The sequence below is a fragment of the Eleutherodactylus coqui genome, chromosome 5 (genome assembly GCF_035609145.1).
Source record: "Eleutherodactylus coqui strain aEleCoq1 chromosome 5, aEleCoq1.hap1, whole genome shotgun sequence".
Lineage (NCBI taxonomy): Eukaryota > Metazoa > Chordata > Amphibia > Anura > Eleutherodactylidae > Eleutherodactylus > Eleutherodactylus coqui.
Window position 1 is genome coordinate 274289101 of NC_089841.1, and position 13204 is coordinate 274302304.

General features: G+C 44.3%; 1 protein-coding gene across 2 annotated transcripts in view; it reads right to left on the reverse strand.

Moving 5' to 3' along the window:
* The window catches only part of ARHGAP45 (Rho GTPase activating protein 45), a 92760-nt gene that overhangs the window by 27317 nt on the left and 52239 nt on the right, over positions 1-13204 (reverse strand). For both annotated transcript variants that reach the window (XM_066604749.1, XM_066604747.1), the window contains exons 6-12: positions 12971-13043; positions 10178-10315; positions 8073-8137; positions 4566-4676; positions 4386-4466; positions 4128-4295; positions 2958-3095 (exon numbers count right to left, since the gene is read on the reverse strand). In XM_066604749.1, the coding sequence (XP_066460846.1) occupies positions 2958-3095; positions 4128-4295; positions 4386-4466; positions 4566-4676; positions 8073-8137; positions 10178-10315; positions 12971-13043 (774 nt within the window). The remainder of the gene's footprint in view (positions 1-2957; positions 3096-4127; positions 4296-4385; positions 4467-4565; positions 4677-8072; positions 8138-10177; positions 10316-12970; positions 13044-13204) is intronic.

Below are 13204 nucleotides of genomic sequence, written 5' to 3' on the forward strand. Positions count from 1 at the left end.
ATACAGTACAGTATATAGTAGAGATTACATACAGTATAGGATATACTAGAGAGTACATACAGTACAGGATATAGTAGAGTACATACAGTACAGTATATAGTAGAGAGTACATACAGTATAGTATATAGCAGAGTACATACAGTATAGGATATAGTAGAGAGTACATACAGTACAGTATATAGTAGAGAGTGCATACAGTACAGGATATAGTAGAGTACATACAGTACAGGATATAATAGAGAGTGCATACAGTACAGGATATAGTAGAGAGTACATACAGTATAGGATATAGTAGAGAGTACATACAGTACAGTATATAGCAGAGTACATACAGTATAGGATATAGTAGAGAGTACATACAGTACAGTATATAGTAGAGATTACATACAGTATAGGATATACTAGAGAGTACATACAGTACAGGATATAGTAGAGTACATACAGTACAGTATATAGTAGAGATTACATACAGTATAGGATATAGTAGAGAGTACATACAGTACAGTATATAGTAGAGATTACATACAGTATAGGATATAATAGAGAGTACATACAGTACAGGATATAATAGAGAGTACATACAGTATAGGATATAGTAGAGAGTACATACAGTACAGGATATAGTAGAGACTACATACAGTATAGTATATAGCAGAGTACATACAGTATAGGATATAATAGAGAGTACATACAGTACAGTATATAGTAGAGATTACATACAGTATAGGATATAGTAGAGAGTACATACAGTACAGTATATAGTAGAGAGTACATACAGTATAGTATATAGTAGAGAGTACATACAGTACAGTATATAGTAGAGATTACATACAGTATAGGATATAGTAGAGAGTACATACAGTACAGTATATAGTAGAGATTACATACAGTATAGGATATAGTAGAGAGTACATACAGTACAGTATATAGTAGAGATTACATACAGTATAGGATATACTAGAGAGTACATACAGTACAGGATATAGTAGAGTACATACAGTACAGTATATAGTAGAGAGTACATACAGTATAGTATATAGCAGAGTACATACAGTATAGGATATAGTAGAGAGTACATACAGTACAGTATATAGTAGAGAGTGCATACAGTACAGGATATAGTAGAGTACATACAGTACAGGATATAATAGAGAGTGCATACAGTACAGGATATAGTAGAGAGTACATACAGTATAGGATATAGTAGAGAGTACATACAGTACAGTATATAGTAGAGATTACATACAGTATAGGATATAGTAGAGAGTACATACAGTACAGGATATAATAGAGAGTACATACAGTACAGGATATAGTAGAGAGTACATACAGTACAGTATATAGTAGAGATTACATACAGTATAGGATATAGTAGAGAGTACATACAGTACAGTATATAGTAGAGATTACATACAGTATAGGATATAGTAGAGAGTACATACAGTACAGTATATAGTAGAGATTACATACAGTATAGGATATAGTAGAGAGTACATACAGTACAGGATATAGTAGAGTACATACAGTACAGTATATAGTAGAGAGTACATACAGTACAGGATATAGTAGAGAGTACATACAGTACAGGATATAGTAGAGACTACATACAGTATAGTATATAGTAGAGAGTACATACAGTACAGTATATAGTAGAGAGTACATACAGCATAGGATATAGTAGAGAGTACATACAGTATAGTATATAGTAGAGAGTACATACAGTACAGTATATAGTAGAGAGTACATACAGTACAGGATATAGTAGAGAGTACATACAGTACAGGATATAGTAGAGACTACATACAGTACAGTATATAGTAGAGAGTACATACAGTACAGGATATTATAGAGAGTACATACAGTACAGTATATAGTAGAGAGTACATACAGTATAGTATATAGTAGAGAGTGCATACAGTATAGTATATAGTAGAGAGTACATACAGTACAGGATATAGTAGAGTACATACAGTACAGGATATAGTAGAGAGTACATACAGTATAGTATATAGTAGAGAGTACATACAGTACAGTATATAGTAGAGTGCATACAGTATAGTATATAGTAGAGAGTACATACAGTACAGTATATAGCAGAGTACATACAGTACAGTATATAGTAGAGAGTACATACAGTACAGTATATAGTAGGGAGTACATACAGTACAGTATATAGTAGAGAGTACATACAGTACAGTATATAGCAGAGTACATACAGTACAGTATATAGTAGAGAGTACATACAGTACAGTATATAGTAGAGAGTACATACAGTACAGTATATAGCAGAGTACATACAGTACAGTATATAGTAGAGTGTACATACAGTACAGTATATAGTAGGGAGTACATACAGTACAGTATATAGCAGAGTACATACAGTACAGTATATAGCAGAGTACATACAGTACAGTATATAGTAGAGAGTACATACAGTACAGTATATAGCAGAGTACATACAGTACAGTATATAGTAGAGAGTACATACAGTATAGTATATAGTAGAGAGTACATACAGTACAGTATATAGTAGAGAGTACATACAGTACAGTATATAGCAGAGTACATACAGTACAGTATATAGTAGAGTGTACATACAGTACAGTATATAGTAGGGAGTACATACAGTACAGTATATAGCAGAGTACATACAGTACAGTATATAGCAGAGTACATACAGTACAGTATATAGTAGAGAGTACATACAGTACAGTATATAGCAGAGTACATACAGTACAGTATATAGTAGAGAGTACATACAGTACAGTATATAGCAGAGTACATACAGTACAGTATATAGTAGAGAGTACATACAGTACAGTATATAGCAGAGTACATACAGTACAGTATATAGTAGAGTACATACAGAGGCCCTCTCATTACGGGTACATAGCACTACAAACAAAGTCAGAATGCTAGAACTCCACAACAAGAGAGTATCTGAGACCCCTGTGTACCGAGCGCAGGATCTGGTCGGTCTGTTTGATGATCTCTTGAAGTTGCCGAAGAACATTGACTTTCACATCCTCCAGTTCCTGCTTCTGGGTCTTGGCGTCTGCGATGCAGGTCCGGTAAGTTGCCATTGATTCTTCAGCCTGCAGGAAGTAAAATGTGTGTTTGAATGTAAAAGGGTGTTGCCAAATGTAGATGTATCCTAGGGGGTCTGTCACCATCTTTATTAAGTCCTCATTAGCATCACAGAATAGTGGCGGTCACACTGATCCCAGTGATATGTCTGCTGTGCGGATCCGTGCAGGAGTTTTGGAGAAACTTGCATTCTATTAGTAGCAACCAGACACAGAACTAGTCCTGCATATTCATGAGGACTAGCCACACCCACCCCGCCCTCCAGCCAATGATTGACAGTTGTCTGCCTATTACTGGGAGACAGCTATTATTCATTGGCTGGAGGGCGGGGTGGGTGTGGCTAGCCTGCAGCTCATGATTATGCAGGACTAGTTCTGTGTCCAGCTGCTGCAAATAGAATGCAAGGTTCTCCAAAACTCCTGCACAGATCCGCACAGCAGACGTATCACTGGGATCAGCGTGATGGGCAGTGTGGTGTCAGGAATGCAAAAAGATGGTGACAGATTCCCTATTAAAAGATCCAATATCAATTGTATCACAGAAGGGGGAATAAAAAAACAACCAATCACTGAAGACGGCCGTATACTGACTGATACAGGAGGGCAGATAACTGCACCCCTCAGCATGCGGGCAGCCAAAAGAGGGAGACAACTACACCTGTGCAGGACACCGATGAGACGGACACTCACACTGCCTCCTATATAGAGGGGGGTGGCTGCTTGGTGTATACTCCTGCACAGAGTAGTAGATACAGGGTGGCAGACCATTCTGATACATGTAGTGCACCATGCAGGCCAGCAACCTATTAATGATGCCATCTCAGTTCGGTGGGTTGCTCTGCATCTCAAAAAGTGAAGCACATTGGTCCTGTCCCCCCCGGCAGATAGAAGCCGCACTGCATGTGAGTAATACCTAATGACTGCGAGGTATCTGCCCCCCGTATCAGTAAGCACATGGCGTCTGCACTGATTGATCCAATATCATTGGACTAACTGCACCGGGCTCTTCCAATCCTTGTGTTCTCTTTCGCCCGCAGTCACCTTGTTCTTCGCCTCTTCCTCAGCCCGTCTTTTCTTGTCAATAGATTTGGTCCCGCTGTGACTCTGCTCCTCTTCGGCTCGGGCTGCATTGAATTGCGCTTTCTCGTGCTCCTCGCTGCGCTGCATGTACGTCTGCTTCGCTTTTCGCAGGTTGGTTTCTGCCTCTAACTGAGGAAAGTTTCAAAAAAAGTCAGAAAAGTTGCAAAGTGTTTAACATGGATGGCAAACGCCACCGCGCAGATAATATCGGGGTCCTACCAGTTTGCGCTGGGCTCTCTGCCACTGTTCCTTCAGCTCCTTTCTACGTTTCTCATGTTCCATACGCCGCATGTTTACTGGCTTTGGGGAGAGACGAGTACTTTTAGGGTAGATTATCTCATTTCTATTGCCGTTCCTCGTTATTAATGTTATTGCTATTAAGCTATACAAACTCCATACCTGCAGGAAGGTCTGCTGCTGCAGCGTCAGCGCGGTGTGCAGGACGCCATGTGCGTGTTCCTGGTCCTGCTCCAAGGCTACAGAGTAGATGGACTGGAAAGGCATGTATGGCTGAGGAAGAAAACAAATGTGGTAACTGGGGAAAGGGGAGCACATAATAGGGATACGGAGACACGTTTCCTTTTCAGGTCCATTGATACTATAGTAGACTGTGCTGACTAAAGGCCCCTTTACACGGCACCATTATCGTGCAAGCCGCTCATTAGACCGAGCTGATCGGATCTTAATAGAGACCATAAGATCATCGATGGTCTGCGATGCATCTGCCTGTGGAAACAAGCAGTCGTTCATCTATACCGCGAATGGGGGCGGGCCAGAAGGGATTTTCGGCTGCTCCACCTCCATTCACGGTATATCCTGTGTGAAAGCATAGCAGTTATCATTGCTGAAGCCCCCAACAGTCGTCTCATGTAAAAGGGGCTGAAATCAGGTTGTAGAGTTTATTAAACCAGTATCCGAGAGGGTTCAACCTCTACGGGCTCACACCCACTTGCGACAGCGATGAATATGAACCCAGTGATTGTCGATGGCTTCATACTCATTTGTGATGTTTCAATAGAGCTTTGCATCACAGAGAAGTAATCTGCAACATCGCTCAGTGTCTCCAATGGGGGCAGCAGCTGCAGCGCCAGCCCCATTGAAAACATAGGGAGAATATTGCAGACTTCTGCTACAGCTGTGACAGTTATGACAGCTGTGGCAGGAGTTTCCTTCATCCCTGCGGGGACCAATTCATCACTCAGCCAATCAGCACAGCCGTTTCAGGGGGCGTGGATTTTTAAAAATGATTGGGTTTTCTTGACTGGCGCTATTACACGAGCATTAATAGCACTTATGAGCAGCCTTAGGGCTCTTTCACATGAGCGTATATCAGCCACTGTTTTCACGGCCGGACGATATACGCTATGATCTGAGGAGTAATAACTCATGGACGAGCGCACAAATCTAACGTTTGTGTGCCCATTCAGGCAGCATTGCTCCGGCCATTTAAACTTTCAATAAATTGAAAGATTGAACTTTTTAGCAACCTTTTTGCATAAAGTGGTAATGAACACTAATGTCCATTAACACTTTATCAGCTTTATTTGCATGTAAAAGGACCTGCAGGTTTTGTTTGCAGAGCACAGCATGTTTTTAAACACACTCCCAGTTGAGCAAACAGCTGCCGGCAGATTGCATGGTTTTCCTCGCAGCTCGTGTAAACATGCCATGGGGAGAACATCCTGCAGTCCTTTGAAAGCTGAGTGAAATGCATTCAAATGGAGCGTATTTGCTTGGTCTTTCAGCAGCGGAATGATTGATTAGTGAATTAACCCCTTAGTGACCAGCCCATCGTGTTTTTACGTCCTGGTCTGCTGGGCTTTAATCCCCGAGGAAGTAAAAACATGCTTCCTCTGAGGATTAAAGCCCTGCAGGCTCTGGATGTGACAGCTCCATGCTGCTGGTTACTGGAGGTAGCCGACATCTTGGAGCTGTCATCCCAGGCTGCAGGACCCCCTCACCAGTCACATGATCGCCGGTATCCACCAGATACCGGCGATCACGTTAAAGTCAATAGAAAGTAAATAAAAGATAAGCTTCAGCTCCCCTCATGGATCGGATCCGTAAGAGAAGCTGAGGATACTCACCCTGTCCTCCGCGATGTACCTCGGCGTTCTAGTCCTGCAGGACCTGACGCCGGCGTCTGCGCATGCGTGCCAGACATCATTACGTCACATGCTTGCGCAGAGAGCTGGAAGGGCCCGGGAAATTTAAAAACTCCCTGCTCCCGGCTAGTATGAGTAGCTGAGAGCACGGAGCTGTCACTGGGAGCCGCTGTATGTAGTTACCGGTCACATGATCGCTGCTATCCAAAAGGATAATAGCGATCATGTAAAAGTTTAAAAAAGTTTAAAAAAGGGTAACCCCCCCCCCCCTTCCTCAAAAAAAAACTTTGTTTCATCTGCCCTCATGGATCATATCTGTGAGAGGAGATGAATTTAGGTACCTAAGGCCCCCAGATCTATCTGCGGACCTTACACCGGTTTTTGTGCATGCGCCTGTCGCCACAATAGCAGACGTATGTGCAAAAGCGGCAGATTACCCGGGTAATTTAAAATCTTCCTGCACCTCGCTACTAAATGTAGCCGAGAGCCTGGAGATCTCACGAGGGGCCGCAGTACGCGGTTCTTGGTCACGTGATCCATTGGATAACGGCAATCATGTAAAAGTAAAATAAAGCTACAGTTTCACCTCCCGTCATGGATCGGATCCATGAGGAGAGGTGAAAATACTTACCTAGGGCCACCGGCGATGTCCCCAATGGGATCCTTATTTATGGACCTTTTCCCAGCTTTGGCGCATACGCCCGTCGCCAAAATGATGGACAAAGGTGCAGAAGCTGGGGAGGCCCCGGAAATTTTAACATCTCCTGCTACTAAAGGTAGCCCAGAGCCTGGAGCTGTGAATGAGGGCCGCGGTGATCTGTTTGTGGTCACGTGATCGCCATTATCCAATGGATAATGACGATCATGTAAAAGTAAAAAGACAGTTAAAATTTGATGCTGAGTTTGGTTTGGGCCCCGTTGTGCATCCAGCATAAGATTAGGGCCACAATGGAGATATTTATGAACACAGGACAAACAGGGGGATCCATTTTGGGTGTAAATCCTCATTTTCATGCGCATTTAAAAAAAAAAAAATCCTGTCTTTAAAATGAGATATTTGTAAAAATATGACATTTTATTTTTTCTACTCTAATTTGCATTAATTTCTGAAAAAAAACTGTAGGGTCACAATCCTCGGGACCCCCTCATTAGGGGGTGTAGTTTATAAAATAGGGTGATTTGTGGGGGTGCTATCATTCTGACACCCAAGAGGCTTTGTAATCTTGGATGGTGCAGAAAAACGAAGTGTTCCTCAACATGTTAATAATTAACTCCTAAATGGTTAAAAAAAACCCTGAAGTTTTTCCAATGTGCATCCAGAATAAAATAAAAAAGGGGAAATATACATCTTATCAAAAATGTCTATATTATATTTGCCCATATTTGAGATATTGCAGTTGAAAATGTGAAAAAATGACGATTTTAGTAAATATACACAAATTTTATCGGTCTATTTTACCACCTAAATGGGGCACAATATGTGGCGGAAAAACATCAGAATCAGCGGGATCTGCAGAACCTTTACGGAGTTAGTCCATGTTAAAGTGACACATGGCAGATTTCCAGAATTTGGCCCAGTCAGTAAGGCGCAAACAGGCTTGGTCACTAAGGAGTTAAGAGCCATTGTTCAGACGCAGTGAGCTGGATGCCCGCTGTTACATGTAACTCATTTTCAGCTGTTTGGATGAATTTGGGATAATTTCCCAGCAATGCTTCCTTCAGAACTGTCATGTGACGAAGCAACACCCCCACCCGTCTAGAGGTGTTACATGGCACCCTCCTCCACACTGTGGGATCTCACCTCCTGAGTCAGGGCACTTTTTGATGTGTTCACCAGTTTCTGGAGCCCCTTGGCATATTCCATTTCTGCAGCAAACAAGAGACATACAAAGTTGGAGTTTTCAGAGAATACAAGGAAAATCAAGATTTATAAGACTGCTGTAAGGAATTGGGACGATAGTGTGAAGCCGAGGAAGTGCCAGTGCCTAAACAAGGGAGGGACAAATGGCGCCATACAAAGGAACGGCGGAGGAGGCTGCAGGGGACATTTCATATGACCTTACGAGAAGGGCTCACAGACACGCCTTCAGCCTCAATGAACCCACAGATACAGTGTTATGAAACCATCTTGTAGCTTTTCGGTGAGCTGCAGCACATATGGCGGTCCTCCCTGCGGCCCCCGATCGAACGTCTTACATAGTCATTATATAGCTTTCAGCACACATTTCGTGTGACTTCCCTGACTAGGACTAGTGACTTCCTGCATCACCTGGATTACATGTCAGGGAGTCATTGTAATTCAGCAGTGTAGGACAGGTAGGTTCCTAAGTGACGACCCAATGTACATTCCTTTCCCTCTTCTCCCTTCTCAGTCTTCCTGCATCTGATGTTACTGCAGTTATGAATATTACACTCTGGCATCTACTGACTTTTACTCCTACCCATCTGACTGACCCTTCACAGGATCCTTACCTTCCTGCAGACCAATCTCTGTTGGTGTACCTCCCTACATAAAATGACTCATGGCTACTTACTGCACTGGGGTTGGTCCGCGGGAGATGAACGTGCAGGCGGCCCTCTCACACAGTGTTGCAGGCGGTGCTGCCCCCTGGCGCCTTCTGCTTACTGGGCAGGCTGGGCAATTAAAGGTCCTAAACCATCTTGGCGGCTGATTTCTTCCCAACCTGGTGGGTGCTCATGCCGTGGATTGTAAACTCATTCCGGCAGGGCTCCCTTCTATGGTGTTTCTGTAAGCTTCTACTACCATAACGGTCCGAGAGGTTCTTTAAGGAGCGGTTTATGTGTTGCAGATTATGGTGATAACATTGTGTAAAGAATTGATGTAATCTGGCAGCACAGAGATTACTTATCCAGGCCCGGTAGTACTTTTGCATTTCCACCTTTGGAGCACTTCTGGTCCAGCAGCTAAAGACGGCGCTATATGGGGCGGTCTTCAGCTACCAGAAGAAACCAAAAATGGACCACATGCCAGAAGCGCTCCAAAGGTGAAGTTTTCTGGGACTTAAGTACTGATGACCTATCTTTAGTATAGGTCATTAATATCAGATCGGTGGGGTGCAAGTCCTGACACCTCTGCCTAGCAGCTGTTTGAAGTGGCTGCAATAAACAGGCAAGTGAGGCAGCCGCTTGTGTAAGCAGGTGGATATACCTGGCACTGCAGATAGGCTATGTGATCGATGAACATGACTTCACGGCCCCAAAAGAAGAGGCTGCAGTGCCTCCCGGATTACAGCGGCCGCTTAGAACAGCTGATTATCAGGCCTACCGGAAGATGGACCCCACAATCTCACATTGATGACCTATCCTAAGGATGGGTCATCAATATTTAAAGGGAGTCTGTCAGCTGGAACCTGCTGTCCAATCTGCAGGCATGATGTTATGGAGCCGGTGGAGCCGAGTGGACATATATATAGTTTATGGGGGAAGGTTCAGCAGAACTTGTAGTTTATGAATTTAAATCTCTTATCATTCTGAGCTGAAGAGTCCAGTGGGCGGAGCCATCAGTGATTGACATCTACCCGTGTATGTTCTGTCATACACAGATGGCTGTTAATCACAGATAGCTCCGCCCACTGGACTCTTGAGCTCAGAATGAGCAGAGCTATAAGTTAATTAACAAGTTCTACTGAATCTTTCCCCGTAAAGCTATATGTCCGTCCGCTCGGCTCCTCCGGCTCCATAACATCATGCTTGCAGATTGGACTGCTGACAGACTCCCTGAAAACCCATGTAAATTGTAAAGAAGTCAGATAATTGTCTCATTTGGTGGAACTCCAAATCATTACTTGGCTTTATTAAAAAAGATGATTTAGAGAATTAAACTTTCCTACTAAAATGTGATGCAAAAATATGAATTTAGGAAAATTGCCTTTAATTAGAACTTACCCAAAACAGTTCGCTTCTCTATGTAACTTGTCAGATCCTTCATGTATTTTGCTAAGTTCTTTGCATACAGTAAGGCAGCGCGTACGCCCCCCTCACTCCTCTGCAGGATGACATCCACATTGTCACATACAGGGCTTCCTGCATGCAGATAGATATAACAAGCAGTCAGCTTACAGTGATAGTCATCTGTTCATCAGGGCTGCTGGGCTCATGGGAGCCGACACGCTGATTCCAGGGACCAGGGTCTTATATTTGGACCACGCGGTTCCCCTATTATGAACTCTTAAAGCCACAGCCAAATGCTTCTGTTCAGGGGCGTAACTATAGAGGGTGCAGGGGATGCGGTTGCACCCGGGCCCAGGAGCCTTAGGGGGCCCATAAGACCTCTCTTCTCCATATAGGGAGCCCAGTACTATGAATAAAGCATTATAGTTGGGGGCCCTATTACAGGTTTTGCATTGGGGCCCAGAAGCTTCAAGTTATGCTTCTGTGCAGCATGGTTTAGGTATGGGTACGGGTACAGATACAGATAAAGCGGGGGCCCCAGCTCACATTTTGCATCAGGGCCCCTGAGCCTTTAGTTACGCCCCTGCTTCTGTTGGACTACTTCCGCGTGCGCATAGAATGAGAGGACTAGTTTTCTCATTCTACAGACGTGTATGTACTCCGTGGGATGCGATGCAGCTTTGGCTTTGACAGCCCACAGTGGAAGAATAGCGGGGAAGGTGAGTATTAGTCTCTCATCCCTGGAATCAGAGTGTCGGCTCCTATACCACATCTTTAGCTTATGGGGCTCAAAAGAGCTGACAGACTCCCTTTAACATGGCCAAGGACATAGAGATGATCCCATGGTGACAAGTGTTTGGGTTTTTTGTTTTTTTTTGCAATCAATATCCTCATTGGGAAATGAGCACACATTAATAGATGGTTCTAAATATGTACTTTTCCATGGTACTGTTGTATTATGTCGCCACCGGAAGTGGTGGGTGTCGCCAAGTCTTAGGCTGCTTGACAGCCATGTGACACCCCCACTTCCTGATTGGCTGCACTCAGCCCTCCGGCTCTGTGCCTCTGCTACTGGCTACGTGCTGTACATGTCCCCAGTGGTTGCTGTGAGTGACACCCCCCGAGGCGGCAGCCTACCATCATGTCATGCCACAGCTGTGGTTCCAGCGGCAGCTGTAGAGCTAAGAAGTGCACACATAGCTGTGCCCCGGGGAGAGGAGCATGGAGCACTAGGAGAGGTTACAGTTTGGCCATGGGGAAGAGAGAGGAGCGGGGACTCCAGTGACACCGTAGCCACGTGGAGCATCTGCAGAGAGAACGGGACCACAGATAACAGTGCCGCAGGGAGGGGAGCAATGGCAGTACAGCGGCGGGGGGGACGGGAAGAGGGATGAGTTGTTCGGCATTGGGGGAAACAAGCTGACCCCGCTGTCAATGTCCTCCCTGCCGCACTAATAGCCAATCGTAAGCTAGGGGCCGGACAGGGGGCGTTCACTCCACCAAAGCTCGCTCAGCCCATAGCTTCCGGTGGCGTCAAGGTACAACAGTACCCTTTTCCATCATAAAAATTGTTCATATCATGAGACACTTTTTCTAATAGAAAGATCTACAGTAGTCATTGGATGGGATGAGGATTAGCAGTGGTACACTTAGTCCAATCAGGATTCCATGGATGGTGCCACATTGATGACAGTCTACGACCATCTATGACTACCTTTGCAACACTCCCTGTTTATATGTAAGCAGCTACCCCAAAGGGTTAAAATGTTGCAATGGATAGAAGATGAGCCAAAAAAAAAAAAAATCGCACCAAATTATAGCATGCACCAAAATTTGCACCAAATCTTGGCAAAGCAGAACTGAGCATGCTCACTGGGAACTTTCTGGTGGGGTGATGCCTGGATAGAAAAGGGACAATCTATGCTGTGCAACAGTATGTGCAGGGACTGTTGTAGAGTGAGAGGAGCTGCTGCTGGCCAAGCTCAGGAGGAGAGCAGGTGCAGAGCTGCGGGAGAGGAGGCAGCTGATTTGAGGAGGGCACGAGGAAGACTGTGAGGAAGGCCTGGAGACCTGCGGTCAGAGTCTGGAGCCAAGACGGAAACAGCAGCTGTGCCATTGCCCTAACCTGGTGGAGCAGCTGAATTGGACAAGTGACTGAGGAGAACAGTGGTAAAGTAGCACTCCTGACCCAGGACAAGCCCAGGTCAGTAGCAGCTAGGACTTCCATGCAACAAAGTGTAAGTGAGGTCAGCCTCAGAAAGGAACACTGCAAACCAAACATGGGGTTAAAAGTAGTCAGCAGGTTTACGACAGAAGAAAAAGATTAAATCAAAGAGATTGGACTGTTTAGTAAGTGCCTGTCGCTCAAGCCTCTGCTACGGACTGGGATATCAGGAGTGCAGTCTGTAATTGACATTACTAATTGACTGCACCGACCGTAGCGCAGCGTTAACCCTTAAAGAGAAGCGATGTATTATGTGGCGTGGTCTGTACTTCTCTGAAATGGTACGGAAATCTAACCGAGTGAAACTGATATTGTCACAGGTTACTATGGATTGTTCACACAGTGTGGTTATTGCTACGTTTGGCTAGCGGCACATAGCACCAATGCCTACAAAGGTGAATGTACAATGCATAGTCCTGATTGTTACAAGATTGCTCAGTTATATTGTGGGGTTCAGATAAATATTGTAAGCTCCTCTACCTGTGGCATCAGATCCTGAATCCTGCCTCGCTGTACCACCACCCTCGACACACATCACCACCGCCAATGGTCATCTCACTTACCGGTGTCCACATACTCCGCACTGGAAAGGGCACTTTCACTACCAGACAGACCACCATATAAGCTTTCCATAGACTGTTGGAATAGAAGGACTAAGAATTACATGGTTGTTTCTAACGATACATACAGATAACACGCAGGACGTCTACACGTATCCCGATCCCAAGAACAAGAGGTCAGCAAGGTGCGACACACGAATAAGGTGGCTACTATATGTGCGCGGTGACAATATATCT